The sequence below is a fragment of the Lynx rufus genome, unplaced genomic scaffold (genome assembly GCF_022079265.1).
Source record: "Lynx rufus isolate CCGP_SWC_20201006 ecotype Redwood Valley unplaced genomic scaffold, mLynRuf1.p SCAF_12, whole genome shotgun sequence".
Lineage (NCBI taxonomy): Eukaryota > Metazoa > Chordata > Mammalia > Carnivora > Felidae > Lynx > Lynx rufus.
In genome coordinates this window covers 37,021,113-37,039,638 of record NW_025814826.1, presented here as the reverse complement: position 1 = coordinate 37,039,638, position 18,526 = coordinate 37,021,113, and the positions used below count along the sequence as shown (strand labels likewise).

Sequence of the window (18,526 nt, the reverse complement as noted above, 5' to 3'; positions counted from 1 at the left end):
AAAATGGCAAATCTCTCAAGCTTGACAGACTTTTTATATTTGGCTCAGAGTTCCCAAGGTACACATTTTGAAAAAGCAAGAAAGTGTCACATGAAAGTCTTCACCACTTTTGACCTACACTGTCTAATAATGTTGTATCATTTTAGTTTCATTCTTTCAGCCAGAGCAGTTGCAAAGGGACATCCATATTCCATATTCCATTACATTATAATGTAAAATTAAAACCCTCCCATCAGTATGTAATGTCTATGTAAAATTAAAACCCTCCCATCAGTATGTAATGTCTACCCCCCAGAACTATGTTACATACATAGATTACATACATACATTACATACATACATTACATTATACATTACATTACATTATACATTACATACATACATTACATTACATTATACATTACATACATACATATATACATTACATTATACATTACATACATACATTACATACATACATTACATTATAATGTAAAATTAAAACCCTCCCATCAGTATGTAATGTCTATGTAAAATTAAAACCCTCCCATCAGTATGTAATGTCTACCCCCCAGAACTATGTTACATACATAGACATTACATACTGATGGGAGGGTTTTAATTTTACATTATAATTTTTTTAAATGTTTTATTTAATTGTGACACACAGAGAGACAGAGCATGAGCAGGGGAGGGGCAGAGAGAGAGGGAGACACAGGATCCGAAGCAGGATCCAGGCTCCGAGCTGTCAGCACAGAGCCTGACGCGGGGCTCCAACTCAGGAACCGCGATATCATGACCTGAGCTGAAGTCGGACGCTTAACCAACTGAGCCACCCAGGCACTCTTAATTTTACATTATAGAGAAAACATGCAGGGTGGGATCTATGTTGATGGCCATTTAGAAAAATACATTCTGCCAAAGAAAATTTTCCCAGAATGATTTTCATATAAAAGGAAAAAGAAGTTGAATATAGGTATGGAGAGTCCTTATGCCATTTATTTTGGATTCTCATTGTTCTTGAGGCATAATTGTATCTCTACCATTCTCCCACTGGATTTTTATAAGCTTCTTGCCCAGTGTAGTTCATGTACTTTATAGGGTTTTCACTAATTCAACTCCCTAGTCCCCAGGTTATCCCAGACTAAATTCACCATCTTTCTTTCCCTTAGACCTACTTTTCTTTCTGCCTTCCTTGTCTTGGTAAAATTACCTTTTTTTATTAGGACTCCAGCAGTAGATGACATCAATTGATTTATCATCCTCATACCATTCCCAACTTCCAGAACATCAGTCAGTATCTCTCTCCCTATTTAAAATTTTTGTAGTATGTGTCTTGGCCACATTTGATTGACCCCAGGTATACCTGATGTATATTTGACAGTGCTTTTTTCCAAGAATTTTAAATTAAGAAGAAGAAAAACAACAAGAGGGTAACTTCTTTCAAGAGAATACATTTGAATGGGTAATGATGATGTCATTAGCTGAACTATAAAACACAGGATGAAGAGATAATTTTCAGAAGAAAATTTTACACTTAGTTTTCAATACATTGAACTTTGGATGTCTGCATAATAACTGTGGAAATATTCAATAGGAACTTGTCAAAGTCAATTGGAAGGGGACAAACAAAAAGAAAGAAAATGTAAAATAAGGTAAGAATGATATGGAATTCAAGCGGTAAGAATTAGAATGCTGTCTATTTGAGTGATATCATTTTTAGTAACACCATTTCCTTTTTACATTGTTTTCCAAGTGCTGATTCCAACCATTTCAATATTATGCTCCAATAAACCCACAGATGGGCATATTAACAACAGTTAAAATACACAATTCATAAAGATAAATAGACAAATAACTTTCTGGGTTTTTTTTTTATAACTTTCTGTTTTGGTAAAAATAACTCTTTTATTATGACTGGGGTCTGTTTATCTTGAGAGCATTTGAACTCTACCTAATAGGAGGCCCATATTTGTTCAACATCGTGCTGTTTCTGTTTACTGTTTAGTAAAATAGCCTACATATGCTGCTTTCCATGTAACCCATATTAAGCAGTAATTTTACCCCCCAGAACTACACCAGGATCTTGAGAGGCTCCTAACTATGTCACTTAATTCCTAGAACATTGCCCTCTTGGGCCTGTCTGAAGAGGAGAACGTAAGGAGACAGAGCTCTTGCTTTTACTGTGTCAAGCCAGGAATGTTGAGGTAGAAGACCATGTCAGGGATAAAAACAGACATGGAAAATAAGAAAACATTAAAGGAACATATAACTGAAAAAGGGAAGATTTAAGACACTGAACTAAAACTTAAGAGGCAGATATTCAGAGTAGCATTTCTGAAGTCCAGCTTATATGCACGTTGTTTTAAGATGGACAGAGATATTCTGATCTTTATTTGCTTCCAGTAATCTACTTAAACTTCAAAGTACATCTTTAAGGCCCCCCAATTTTGATTGCCTACTTCAATATGTTGCTGAAAACTGAGTATCAATTTACTTCCTGCCTAGGTTAAAGATTTGATAATGTACTTCAAAGGTTCTCCATGAAGGCATTTCAATCTCTTTTAAGTTCAAAAGAGCACTACAATTTCATCTGTGTAAATATTTAATAATCATCAAATTCACATATCAGAAATAGTTACAAAATAAACACAAAACCATAGAACAGACACAAATTAAGGTCTTTTTTCTGCAATCATATTTTGGAGGAAATGATAAAATTTTACCTACCTCATGTCGTATCTACTTTTTTTTATGTCAATGAATACACAGTCTCCTGTCACAGAGTGCATAAAAATATCCTATTTGCAAAGATTTCCATGAAGGACAAGATTCTTAAACTGAAAAATTCAATGAATATATGTAAGTTGCCATGAACAAATTTCATGGGACTGAAAGAGAGAACAAGTATTTAATCATGAAAAACTCCAAAGAATAAGTGCAAATAAACACCAGAAAAAGAGAAGAATGATTACATATTGAAAAAAAAATTCATGTTAAGAAAAAGAAAATGACAAAATTATTTTATTATTATTGACTGTTTGTGAAAGGAAAATAATTAATTAAAGTCTGGCCAAAGAAAAGATAGTCCCCTGATCTCTGAGTAAGAGATTATAAAATTATGGTTAATATATTGGGTACACTAAGGTTACACAAAATTTGGAGGCAATATATTAGAAAATAGCAAAATTCAATTAAGTTTTGCTTAAAATCACCATAATGCACATGGTTGAGAAACATTACTGTGTGGCATTATTCTACAAAAAGAAAACTTGACTAGTAAAAATTTCAAGTTTGGCTATTCCATTTAAAAAATTACCAAAAAACTTATAAGGAAACAGTGACAAGTAACAAAATGATCAAAAGATAATAATGAGGTCCTAAGAAGGAACATGAAAAGACTTGTTTCCTTAGTCTAAAGGAAAACAAAATAGTCTTTTAATAAAAATTATGGTCAATTTGATTGCACATAAGTTTTTTTTTCTCCTTTTTTAACCAACAATCGTTCAATGAGTTAGTGTGGTCAGTTTTGGAGTTTTTCTGCTTGAAGATATTCAGAAAGTGGCTAGAAGAATATTTTCACAAAGTATTTCAGATGTTTACCTGCCTAAAGGAATGCAGCTTGAACAGAAGATTTTTCAAGGCCCTTATAGATCTATTATCTTATAATTCTATGATTTCATGGTAATTCACCTCATACTGTCAATAATCTCCACTTATGTGAACAGGTATCAACTCCTGTATCTTATTTCATTTATAAGACAAGAGCTTGAAAAGCACCTTCAGATAGCAATTTGTACATGATCTGATATATTTTCATGGTTTTATAAGCATGAAAGATTTAAAAGAACTGTACCCAAGTTTGCATTATTTATAAAGGGAAGGTATGAAGCAGCACATTATAAAAAAAATTAAAACAGAAGAGCAGTAGAATGCTACTAAAAGCTTTCATTGTTTATGGTATTCTCGGTTCAAACACAAGTCCAAACTTTGAGGATTGTGGAGGACAATCAGAAACCTCTTCCAGTAACCGCTAGGATAATTTCTTTTCTACAAATAATGAATGAAATCACATGATACAGTCAGAAACTTTGCCTTACTTTTATTTAGGCACATACTGAAGACTTAACAAAGTAGATATGGCTTGGACTTTTCCTTACACTTCTCATAAAAAACACATTGACAAACACAAAAGAACACTTATTGACGTTTACTGAAGACTAACCTCCCTGTCGAAAATAATAATGAAACCTACTTCATATGGTTGAGAAAATTAGGTGAGTTACTCTATTTGAAGGCTCATAAGTTCTTGTTTATGTTAATTATTATTAGTAGTAGTTGTAGTAGTATGGTAAAGACTTTCGTAACTGATCACTATCTAATAAATCCACCAAAATATCTTTCCCTTTCTCTCTGTCCCTCCTCCTCCATTCTCTCTCAAAATAAATAAATAAACAATAAATAAATAAATAAATACATAAATAAAATCTGCAACTAGAACAAGTTCGAGTTCCTGCAAGATTCAGAATAGATACGTCTTCCACAATGACACAGTATGCAGTATCCTTTATCAAAGTTACATGTGGGAGGATAATTAAAGATGGAGATAAGAGTTAATGCTTATGTCATTAGAAGAGGTAAGGACATGAAAACTAATTAGACTTTTCCATCACAGGTTGTTAAATGGTTAAAATCTATGAAGGCAATTTGGTAGAAACAGTAGATTCCTCTTGCTTCCTCTCTCTTTGTAACTGGCCCAAGTCCTTTCATTTTTTTGTTTTGAATATCTCTGAATTTGTATCTTTTTATCCAACTGCACAAGAAGTACTTAGTTCAAGCACTTGTCATATCTCACTTGGGCTATAGCTATTATTCTTTTATTATGTTCTTGCTTCTAATTTCTCCACTGTTGTGATCTTCCTAAAATAAAAATATTATGGAATTATTTCCCTACATTAAAACTATTCCATGACCTGCAGGCCTCAAGGACAAAAAACCCAAACCCTCAGTATGGCATATATGTTTGGTCCTAATATAGATTTTATTAAGAAACAGACACATAATTTGTAAGCTCAGTGAAAAATGAAAACGTGGGGCCTCTTGTTTATAAATTATTAAGGATTTCAAGATGGCAATGAAAACACTAAACCTGGTACAGAGTTTTCAAAGCACGAGGCCCTTTGCAACTACATAGCACACACATGAAGCTAGTCTTGACCTCACTTACCACATCATTTTCTGACATTTGTTTACACTTACGAATGCCCTCAGGTTTAGGAATACCTAAGTAATTATAGATCCAGGAATACATATTGTGCTTTGCCCTTTCAGGCTACTACAATGCCATTCATCCACTTTGTCTGGAAAGTCTTTTTTCCTTAGATCGCCTTGGAAAAAAAATGTTTATTTTTTCTTAAGAACTCAACTCTTATCTCTAAATATATGAAACTTCCTCTGAGAAATTTAATAGTTTGATCACTGTTTTCTGGATGACATCATCAACCATCAAACACAGCATATATTTATGTTTGCATTTATTTTACTTATATATTTTTCTCTAAACCTGGATTAGCCCCAAGAGGAGGGTCTGTATTTTAACTATCTTTTAATCTCCTGTGCTTGGTTCAGTGCCTGGTAAGTATTCAACATGCAAAATGTTTTTTGAATGATTTATGTATTATAATAATTATAAATTTTTTGAAGTTATAGCCACTAATATTTTGTTTGCACTGCTTATGAAACTTTGGTAATGCAATTTATAATAAGTGGATCAAATTAACAGTTTGCTTGGGTGGCAAATTTTGTGGTTAATTTTTTTTTTATTTGAGTATAGTTGACACATAATGTTACATTAGTTTCAGGTCTACAATATAGTGATTCAACTTCTCTATACATTATGCTATGCTCACCCCAAGTATAGTTACTATATATCACCATACAATACTATTATAATATCATTAACTATATTCCCTCTGCTGTGCCCTCTGGGTTCCAAATTTTGGAAACATTTGAAACCGTTCTGAATCTGAAATATTTGGAATCATCAAAGTGGCGTTTTAAAATGTTCTATTAGGGGTACCTGGGTGGCTCAGTAGGTTAAGCATCTGACTTTGGCTCAGGTCATAATCTCACAGTTTGTAACTTCGAGCCCTGGGTTAGGCTCTGTGCTGACAACTCAGAGCCTGGAGCTTGCTTTGGATTCTGGGTCTCCTTCTCTCTATGCCCCTCCCTCACTCACACTCTGTCTCTCTATCAAAAGTAAATAAACATTTAAAAAATGTTAAAATAAAATGTTCTATTAGATAAGTCAGCATAGCATGAAAGTCACTTTCAAAATCCACACTGAATCCATCAATCACTTGCCTCTATCTAGGGGTGAGGAACCAACTGAGGTTTTTATATTTCTACTGATATCTATTTTTTAATTTTTTATTTATTTTTGAGAGAGAGAGAGTGCGAGTGTGTGTGTGGGGGGGGGTGGACAGAAAGAGAGGGAGGCAGATGATCCAAAGTGGGCTCCATGCTGGCAGCAGAGGGCCCGATGAGGGGGCTTAAACTCACAAACTGCTAGATCATGATCTGAGCCAAAGTTAGACCCTTAACTGACTGAGCCACCCAGGTGCCTCATCTACTGATATTTTGAACAGACTGTTTCACCTCTATCATCATTTCTGCTTAAATTAGAAGTTTTCTATACTGTATGAATAAATTATTACTGTGAAGCATAAATAAAATATCAGAGAAAATAAGTTTGAGCATTAAATGGTTAAGCAATGGGAGATGTCACATGATTACTTCTAGGCTCCTCTATAGAAGATGTTATAGGAATCAGAAGGACCAATGGCATTTCAGAAAATATACCAAAGTGGTTAAGATAACCTGGGGAAGATGGCAGAGTGGGAAGATCCAAACTCACCTCTACCCATGGATACAATTAGATAACACCCACATCAGTGTAAATAACCCAGAAAACAACCTGAAGACTGGAGAACAGACTCTCCACAGCATAATGTAGAGAAGAGTCCACAGAAAATAGTAAGAAGGGTGGAGACGTGGTTGGGAACAAAGCTGATGCTCTAGACAGTCTGTGGGAGGGAGGAACACCATGGGCACTAAAAAGGGAGAGGAGCATACCCCAAACTGGACACCCTACGCACAGGGGAACTACACTAGAATGAGAATCCTTATAATATCTGGCTTTGAAAACCTCAGGGACTTAACTTTGTCAGACAATAAGTGGGGTTTAACACGTGAAACTAAAAATCAGCAGCTAGGCTCTGGCAGAGTAGGAGGGCAATATGAAGTTGAGGGCCTTCCCTTGAAGAGATGGCATAACAAACGTCCCTGCTGAGATACAGCATGAAAGCAGCAGTTTGAAAAATGCCAATGGTAAAAGGGAAGGAGATTTATTTACTAATCTCAGAAAATATACTAGAGGGGCAGGGATCTTTTGGAGACTTCTTAAAGAACAAAAAGGCTGGTGGATGTCATTTCCTTCCCCTGAACCCAGCCCAGTTACACAGATACCTGTGGGAATAAGCACAACAGGAATACTCCACCTAGGTTGCTAACAGCCCATCGAGCCTTTGAATTCTCCTGCAGATCCACCCCCTCCAACCTGCCCTCAGCAGGAATCCATCCAAAGCAGTGCCACAAGCATGGCATTGTGCAAGCAGCCCCAAAGGGGCTAGTGCCATTCTAAAGTGACTTCTGCCCCAGGAAATGGGGAAGATAACCATATACACCAATCCAACTATATCCCCAGAGTGGGCTGGGGACAGACAAATGGTCTGTTTGCAGACCCCATCCATCAGTGAAAGTCTCTCAGGGGACAACACAGGGAGGGTGCCCTACAGTTGCCTGCAACCAAAGCTCTAGCAAATGCCTTATCTGACCCAACTCAAGCCCAAGGCAGCCACAGACTGGCCCATTAATAACACAGAGACCAAACCTTGCCTACAACTGGCAGAGAAAGCCATTATAGAGGCTTGTACTGAGGGCAAACATGATTCAGCCACAGCAGTAGGGCAGCATGCAACACACAAAGGAGACACTCCTGAAGTGCCAGGTTTTGGTGAACAAGGGACATTGCACTTTAGTGCACTGCAGGACCTCTTCTTAATAAGACCACTACTTTTCAAGAGTAGGGGACATAGCTGATTTTCCTAACATATGGAAATAGGCACAAAGAATTAGACAAAATGAGGAGACAGAGGAAATGTTCCAAATGAAAGAATAGGACAAAATCACAGCAAAAGAGCTATAAGTATGCCTGATAGAGAATTTAAAGTAATAGTCATAAAGACATTCACTGGACTTGAGAAAAGAGTGAAGGACCTCAGTGAGACCCTCAATGCAAGCTAGAAAACATAAAAAAGAACCAGAGATGAAGAACTCAATAACTGAAATTAAAAAATACACTAGATAGAAAAAATAGTAGACTACAGGAAGCAAAAGAATGGATCAGTGACTTAGAGGACAGAGTAATGGAAAACAATCAAACTGAACAGGAGAAAGAAAAAAGATTAATGAAAAATTAGAATAGATTAAGTGAACTCAGCACCATCAAGTGTAACAACATTCACATTATAAGAATCCTAGAAGAAGAAGAGAGAAAAAAGGGGGCAGAAAACTTATTTGAAGAAATAATAGCTGAAAACAGCCTTAATGTAGGGAAGGAAATAGAAATCCAGATCTAGGAGGCAGAGAGAGCACCCAACAAAATCAATCCAAGGAATTCAACACCAAGACACATAGTGATTGAGATGGCAAAACACAGTGATAAAGAGAATTTTAAAAGCAGCAAGGGAAAAGAAAACAGTTACATACAAGGAAACCCCATAGGCTATCTGTTGATTTCAAAGCAGAAATTTTGCATGCCTGAAGGGAATGGCATGTTACATTATTCAATGTGTTAAAAGAAAAAAACCTTGAAATCAAGAATAATCAGCAAGGCTATCGTTAAGAATAGAAGGAGAGATAAAGAGTTTCCCAGATAAACAAAAGTTAAAGGAATCCATCACCACTAAACCAATCTTACAGGAATGGGGATTCTTAAGTGGAAAGGAAGGATCTCTATCTATCTATCTATCTATCTATCTATCTATCTATTATATCTATGTATATGTATCAGTTGAGGGATTCACAAATAAAGGTTGTAAAGTATAACACTATATAGCAAAAATATGATGGAGAGAGGAGTAAAAATTTAGTGCTTATATTTATTTATTTTTTAAAGTTAATTTATTTATTTATTTAGAAAGAGACAGAGACAGCATGAGTGGGGGAGGGGCAGAGAGAGAGAGGAAGACAGAAAATCCCAAACTGGCTCTGTGCTGCCAGCACAGAGCTTGATGCAGAGCCTCAAACCCATGAAACCATGAGATCATGTCCTGAGCTGAAACCAAGAGTCAGATGCTTAACCAACTGAGCCATCTGGGTACTCCAATTTAGTGCTTTTGGAATGAGTTCAAATTTAAGTGACCACCAAGTTAATATAGACTCTTCTATGCATAACACGTTGTATATGAACATAATCATAACCACAAATCAAAAACTGGTAATAGACATGCAAAAAATAAAAGGAATCCAAGCATATCACTAAGGAAATCCAGCAAACCTCAACATAAGAAAGCGAGAGAAGAAAGGAACAGAGAAGAACTTCAACAATAGCCATAAAACAAGTAACAAAATGGCAATAAGTACATACCTACCAATAATTACTTTGAATGTAAATGGGCTAAATGGTCCAATCAAAAGACATGGCATGACAGAATGGATTAAAAAGCAAGTACCACCTATATTCTGCCTAGAAGAGACTCATGCAGACCTAAAGACACTTGCAGAATGAAAGTAAAGGGATGGAAAATATCTTGCAAACAGAAGTGAGAAGAAAGCCAAGGTAGAGATACTTATATCAGACAAAATAGGCTTTAAAGCAAACACTGTAACAAGAGACAAAGAAGGACACTATACAATCATAAAGGGACAATCCAACAGGAAGACATAACAATGGCCAGTATTTATGCACCCACATGGAAGCAACAACTATAAAAAGCAGCTATTAACAAACATAAAGGGGCACCTACCTGGCTCAGTTAGTTGAGCTTCCGACTTCCACTCAGGTCATGATCTCACAGATCATGACTTGGAGCCCCACATTGGGTCCTTGCTGTCAGTGCAGAGCCCACTTTGGATCCTCTGTCCCCCTCTCTCTTTGCCCCTCCCCAACTTGTACTCTCCCTTTCTCTCCCTCTCTAATTCTCAAAAATAAATAAAAACACTTAAAAAATAAACATAAGGCATAAATTGATAGTAATAGCATAGTAGTAGGGGACTTTAACACCCCGCTTCCATCAACGGATAGTTCATCCAAACAGAAAATCAACTAGGAAACAGTGGCTTTGAATGACAGATGGATCTAATAGATATAATCAGAACATTCCATCCTAAAACAAGAATACACATTCTTTTCAAATGCACTTGGAACATTCTCCAGAATAGATCACATATTAGTGCACAAAACAAATTCATAAAGATCAAAGTCATACCATGTATCTTTTGTGAAACTAGAAATCAACCACAAAAAAAAGACCACAAATACATGGTGTTCAATAACATGTTACTACATAATGAATGACTCAACCAAGAAATCAAAGAGGAAATCAAACAATATATGGAAACAACTGAAAATGAAAATACAATGGTTCAGAATCTTTGGGATGCAGTAAAAACTGTTCTAAGAGGGAAGATTATAGCCATACAGGCTTACCTCAAGATGTAAGAATAATCTCAAATAAATAATCAAATGTTACACCTACAGGAGCTAAAAAAAAAAAAACAAAAAATAAAAAACAAAAAACAAAAAAACAAAAACAAGTACAAACAGAACCCAAAACCAAAGGAAGGAAGGAAGGAAATAATAAAGATTAGAATAGAAATAAACAAAATAGAAAGTAAAAAGAAAAAAAATGCACAGAAAGGAACAAAACAAAACAATAGCACAGATCAATGAAACCAGTAGTTCGTCCTTGAAAAGATCAATAAAATTGACAAACCTTTGGCCAGACTCATCAAAAGTCTGGGGTACTAAAAATCAGAAATGAAGAAAAGAAATAAATAAAAATTGACACCTCAGAAATATAGAGGATTATAAGAGAATATGTCAACAACTGGGCAACCTAAATGAAATGGATAAATTCCTAGAAATATATAACTTACCAAACTGAAGCAGGAAGAAATAAAAAATTTGAACAGACTGATTACTAGCAAAGATATTGAATCAGTAATCAAAAAACTCCCAACAAACAAAAAGTCAAGATCAGGTGGCTTCACATGTGAATTCCTCCAAACATTAAAAAAATAGTTCATACTATTCTTCTAAAACTATTTTAAAAATAGAAGAGGATGATAAGCCCCTAAATTCATTCCATGACGCCAGCATTACCTGATAATAAACCAGATAAAGGCACTACAAAACAAAAACAAAAACAAGAGAACTATAGGCTAATACCTCTGATCAACATAGATGCAGAAGTCCTCAACCCAATATTAGCAAACTGAATCCAACAATGTATTTAACAAATCATACACTACGATTAAGCAGGATTTATTCTTGGGATGCAAGAGTGGTTCAATATTCACAAATCTATCAACATGATACATCACATCAACAAGAGAAAGGATACAAACAATGTGATAATATCAATAGATGCAATTGATAAAGTACATTTGACATTTGACAATGTACATCCATTCATGATAAAAACCCTCAGCAAAGTAGGTTTACAGGGAACATACTTCAACATAATAAAAGCCTTATATGAAAAATCCACAGCTAACATCATACTCAATGGTGAGAACCTGAAAGTGTTTTCTTTAAGATCAGAAACAAGACAAAAATGTCCACTCTTACCACTTTTATTCAACATAAGAGTTGGCTGGAAGTCCTAGCCACAGCAATCAGACAAGAAAAATAAATAAACGGCATACAGATTGGTAAGGAATAAGTAAAACTCTCACTATTTTCAGGTGACATGATAAAATATAGAAAATCCTAACAACTGCACCAAAAACAGCTAGAACTGATGAATGAATTCAGTAAAGTCGCAGGGTACAAAATCAGTATGCAGAAATCCATTGCATTTTCATACACTAATAATGAAGTAGCAGGAAGAGAAATTAAGAAAACAGTCCCATTTACAATTGCACCAAAAAGAATAAAATACCTAGAAATAAACTTAACCAAGAAGGTGAAAGACCTGTACTCTGAAAACGAAAAACATTGATGAAAGAAATTGAAGATGCCACAAACAAATGGAAAGATATTCCATACTCATATATTTGAAGAACAAATATTGTTAAAATGCCCATACTACCCAAAGCAATATACAGATTTAATGCAATCACTATCAAAATACCAACATCATTTTTCACAGAACTAGAACAAAGAATCCAAAAATTTGTATGGAATCACAAAAGACCTGAATAGCCAAAGGCATCTTGAAGAAGAACAAAACTGGAGGTATCCCACGTTTCTAGATATACTACAAAGTTATCGTAATCAAAAACAGTATGGTACTCACACAAAAACAGAAATATAGATCAATAGAACAAAACAGAGAAATAAATCCATGATTTTATGGACTATTAATCTTTGACAAAGAAAGGAAAAATATCAGTGGGAAAAATACAGTGTTTTCAACAAATGATGTTGAGAAAACTGGCTATGTGCAAATGAATGAAACTGGACCATTTTCTTACATCATACACAAAAATGAACTTGAAATGGATTAAAGTCTTTAATGTGAGAACTGAAACCATAAAAATCCTAGAAGTATAGGCAATATTTGAAATCAACTGTAGCAACATTTAAATTTTTTTATTAGTTTTTTAAAAGTTTATTTAATTATTTTGAGAGAGAGAGAGAAGAATGCGAGCAGGGGAGGGGCAGGGAGAGAAAGGGAGAGAGAATCCCAAGAAGGCTCCATGCTGTTAGCACAGAGCCCAATGCAGTGTTCAATCTCATGAACATTGAGATCCTTACCTGACCCCAAATCATAATTCAGATGCATAACCAACCGAGCCACCCAGGTGCCCCTGTAGCAATGTTTTTTGAGATATGTCTTTTAAGGGAAACAAAACCAAAAATAAATTGTTGGGACTATATAAAAATAAAAGGTTTCTGTACAATGAAGGAAACAATGAATAAAACTAAAAGACAACCTACTGAATGGGAGAAAATATTTGTAAATGATATATTTTATAAGTAGTTAGTATCTGAAATATATAAAGAACTTATACAACTCAACACCAAAAAGCAAATAATCCAATCAAGTCTGATATAAACAGACATTTCTCCAAAGAAGACCTTTCAGAAGACCAACAGAAACATGAAAAAATGGTCAACATACTAATCATCAGAGAAATGCAAATTAAAATGACAATGATATATCACCTCAAAGCTGTCAGAATGACTAAAATCAAAGACACAAGAAACAAATGTTGGTGAGGATATGGAGAACAAAGAAACATCATGCACTGTAGTTGGGAATGCAAACTGGTAAATCCACTGTGGAACAGTATGGAGGCTCCTCAAAAAATAAAAATATAATTATGTTATGATCTAGTAATTCTCCTACTGAATATACCCAAAGAATATGAAAACACAATCTAAAAGGTAAATGCACCCCTATTTTTACTCCTATGTAAATGACTATAGCATTATTTACTATAGTCAAAATATGGAACCAATCAAAGTGTCCATCATTAGATGAATGGAAAGAGATGTTATTATCAATACACACACACACACATACACACACACACACAATGGAATATGACTCAGCCCTAAAAAATAATGAAACCTTGTCCTTTGCAGTAACATGGATGGATGTGGAGGGTATAATACTAAGTGAAATAAGTCAGTCAGGGAAAAACAAACACTATATATTTTCATTCATATGTGGAATTTAAGAAACAAAACAAATGAACAAACAAAAAAAGAGCCAAATGAAAAAACACACTTTTAACTATAGGGAACAAACTGATGGTTACCAGAGAGGTGGTGGGAGGAGGGAATGGGTGAAATAGGTGAAGGGGATTAAGAGTACATTTTTCATGATGAGCATTGAGTAATGTATAGATTTGTTGAATCACTATATTGTTTACCTGAAACTAATATAACATTGCATGTTAATTATACTAGAGTTAAAAATTAATAAAAATCATGATAATAATGATTGAGAAGTTATACAGCTATAAATTTTTAAATAGCCTATTTTAGAATCATGTGCAAGTTTGCCTTTGTGAATTTGTAAATATTTTGCATAGAAATTCTGTTTCCTTATATTGTGGTTTGAATGTATGTGTTCTTCCAAAATTCATATGTTGAAATCCTAATGCATAATGTGATGGTATTAGGAAGTGTGGCCTTTAGGGGATGCCTAAGTCATGATAGTGGAGCCTTTGTGAATGGGATTTGTGCTCTTATACAAGAGATCCTAGAAAGCTTCCTAGCTGGTTCCACCATGTGGGCACAGAAGAAGATGAGGGCTATGGACAGATAAAGGATCCTCACCAGAACATGACCATATTGGATCTAGATCTTGGACTTCCCATCAACCAGAACTGTGAGAAATAAATTTCTCTTGTTTATAAGCCATCCAGTCTGTAGCATTTTGGTATAAAAGCCCAAATGGACTAAGCCATCTTACATATACTATAAAATGCATAGAAAATAGGCTGTGTTTTGCAAACAAGTTTAAGACGGCAATAAAACCATTATTTCATAGTTTTTGAAAAGCAATAATAAGCTTACCATTTTTGTTTCACTTTTACACTTAATTTAATGAGCCAAAGCATGGTATATAATTTAAATATGCTAATTAGGACTTAGATGTCTGAAATTTTATTTTAAAATTTTTGGTCCTCTAAAAAATTGTTACAGAAGATATTTTTATCTCCTTTTATGATACAGGACCTCAATAAAGAGAAAAGAGCAAAAAATAAATAAAAAAAGTAAAAAGGAAATTCAGTTGTCCAAAATAAATATATTAGTAGGAATTTATATGGATTAATTAGTAATAAATTTGTCTTCGGGAAGAAATAGAATTGTAAGGTAATTGGGTAGACCATTATAGTGATTCCAAGTGAATAACAAAAACAATTAATAATCCATGTTGAAATTCCCAATTTCTTATAAGTTGACATTTTTAATAACTGATTAGAGTATCCTTGAGATTCCTAGGAATGCTGGTCCAGCAATGGTCCCATTTTCCAAAGCCTGGAATAATTCCATTATAATACAAGGAGTTTTTCATTGTTTTATCCTAGAAAGAAAAGATTATTAAAAGTAATTAATCTTATCATCCCTAAACTTTGAAACTTATAGTAGAATGAATAGTATGAATTCCATAGGAAAACAACAAAAAAATAGCTTTCAAAAAAAAAAAACTTTAAAGATAGAATTTTACCAAAGCAAATCTGTAAAAATATAATTTATGCACAATTTTTTATTAAATATAACTCAACATTCATATCTATTAATTATTTCTTAATGGAGCTATTTTTTAAGTTAGAATAAAATATTTGAGGAGAAATTATAACTTTTAATTTATAAAACTTTTTTTCTGAGATCCCTAAATTGTATGTATATGTCATTTAGTTTATCTTCCCATTACTGCTATAAGGCAGATAGCAAGAAATGATATTCCTGTTTATTTTCATTTGCCAAGATAATAAATTCTTCTAATAATTGGAATAGCTTATATTATCATATAAATATTTTATGCCTCTCTTTAAGATCTCTTCTTGAGTAACTCTCTGGAATGTTCCTCCTTAGAAGAGGCTTAGACTTCTCTGATGCCAGAAGTGGCTGTGTAACTTGCTTTGCTCAATACAGTGAGAGAAGACAGGTGTGCCATTCCCAAGAAGAAGCTTCAGGAGCCATTGAGCGTTTCCTACATGGTCCCTTTTTTTGTTCCATGTGAGAGCAACACTGAGTCCTAGCAAAATGCAAACATGCAGTCAACCTATGCTGGGCAAGTAGGTAAGAAATGAACCTTTGTTGCTGGAAGTCAGCGAGGGCTTGTGGGTCATTTGTACCATGCCAAAATTTAGCATAATCTGGAGCACAGCATTAATATTTTAAAAACAGCTAATTCTACATTTGGTTTTGTTTATATTGACTTTACTTATAAAAACAACAATGAAATAAAAGCCATAGGGAGTGATATTTATAAATAAGTAAAGGGAATGAGTATGTGTTGCCTACTATGTCTCATTTAACTCTCACAAAGATCCTGAAAGATAGGGAATGTTTGGTTGGTTTTTAGATAAGGACACTAAGGCAATTTTTAATAAAGAATTCTAGTTGACTTCCAGGGCTGATGTGATTAATTACATAACATATTGCTTAAATATATATAATGATAAAATTAGATTTAATTCTTGGAACACAAATATTTTATAACTAATAAACAAATATCCATAAAGCAACTATGCAATCTATAACATTCAAGTTGACATTAATTTAATTTGAAAGATCATATAGTTAAGCTGAAATGATATCAGGCTTCAGAAATTAAATATGGTACCTACTGTTGTAGCATATCGTTTTGTTTGTTTTTTTGTTTGTTTTTAGCTCAGATGCTAATATTATTGTGTGCAGCATATTAATTTAATTTTTATACCACATTTCTTCTTGTGAAAGACTAAGAAACTTTTTTCCCACTTAACATCTTATGATTATTTTCCATTCAATTGGTACAAAGAAAAAAATTACATATTAAAGTCATTATTTTTTTTTCATAAAATTTGGGTAATTGAAACAATACTAATTAGAAACAGAGAATTAATCTCAGGGCAGTAAATGGATAATTAAAAGTCATAATCCAAATTGTTCAGGATACATTTCTATTAAATTTCCATTAACACTGAAGGTAACAAGCTGCACTAATATATAGATTTATAATAAAAATAAGAAATATATGATACCCTATGAATTGTTTCATTGAGATCTGAACATATGGAACATAGAGAAACAGTGTTTCATAGGTTGAGACATCCCAAATTAAGGTTTGGAGATGTTAAGTAACCTGTGAGTCAAAAAGCTCAAAAGTGGTAAAGCCCAGATTGAATCCAATTCAGTCTTCCTTTTATGTTACTACAAAAATAAGAGTACTAAATATAGCATTATCCCATTTATGTAAATAGTTAAAAAAAACCTCACAACCTTATGATCTGATAATAATGACTGAAAACTAAAAAAGAAAGAAGAGCATTGACTAAAAGCATAGCAGAATGTCAGAGAAATATATAATATGGAGAATATAAATCACAGAAATCTTTATTGCTAGAAGCAGATACCAAGAGATATAATATTTTAATGGAAATCAGTGTCAAAATGCTTTATGTTTGTGTCACTTACAATAAAAAATGAAATGAAAACCAGGATGACGAATAAAGCTAGGTAAAAGACAATTCACAGGACAAAAGAAAATAAAACCAAATTAAGAACACCTTTTAAATAGAAAGTTACTGCATTTTTGCACTAAACATAATTATGACTTTGCAGGCTATTAACTTAAAATGGTATTTTATAAATTTTATGGCTCCTATTTCCAAATAAAATAAACCTATTTCTCAAAATACTGTTAGACACCACTGATGATAAGATAGAGCATACATTTAAAAACATCTTTTCTTTTTTTTCAGGAAAAAAAAGTAAACTCATTCAACGGTCCTAAAATTTACTCTACCATAGAGTAGAAAAAAGTAACAATTCTTTAATTTTTCTAAGTTAGATTTAATCTAAAACTCCAACACTCTGGACTTATGGGAAATTGGATTTTGTCATTCTCAGATATCACTTCCGTTCTATTCAGAATAGTGTACATGTTGTGGGTCTAACAAATTTAAGCCTTTGAAGAACATCTGATCTCTCGGCATGGTCACAAATGGCATGCTGTGCTTTAAGCCCACTGGCTGATGCTGACACTTGTGAGACTACCCTTGTGACACTACACTTGTGACACTATGGTCTACCCTTTCCTGGTGCACCACACGGCTATTCTCTCTGAAGTGTTCCATCTCAGTGGGTAACGTGGGGGAGCTGGCATAATATTTACCATTTTACCCTCTTAAGTGTACATTTCAGTGGCATTAAGTACATTCACACTGTTGTATAACTATCACCAGTATCCATCCTCAAAAGTTTTTTATCATCTCAAACTGAAACTCTGCAACCATTAAGCAATAACTTTCCATTCTGCTTACCCTCAAGCCCCAGGTAACCACTATCCTACCTTCTATCTCTAAGACAATCTAAGGCAAAATTTTACTGTTCCAGGCACCTTATATAAATGGAATCAGACAATATTGATATCCGTTTGTGTCTAGTTTATTTCAATTAGCATGTCTTCAAGCTTCATCTGTGTTGTAGCATGTATCAGAAACTGATTCTGTCTTACAGTATTTTTCTTTATCTGGGTAACATGACCGTATTTAGTGACAAAGGTAAGAAAGGAATTGGAATTAGTGAGTTTAG

At 34.0% G+C, this 18,526-nt stretch overlaps 1 protein-coding gene across 1 annotated transcript in view; it reads right to left on the bottom strand.

The window, feature by feature from the left end:
- Positions 1-15,191: 15,191 nt before the first annotated feature.
- CNBD1 (cyclic nucleotide binding domain containing 1) overlaps positions 15,192-18,526 on the bottom strand; it is a 489,467-nt gene continuing 486,132 nt past the window's right edge. Inside the window, exon 13 of the mRNA XM_047073787.1 lies at positions 15,192-15,308. Within this exon, the coding sequence (XP_046929743.1) occupies positions 15,192-15,308 (117 nt within the window). The remainder of the gene's footprint in view (positions 15,309-18,526) is intronic.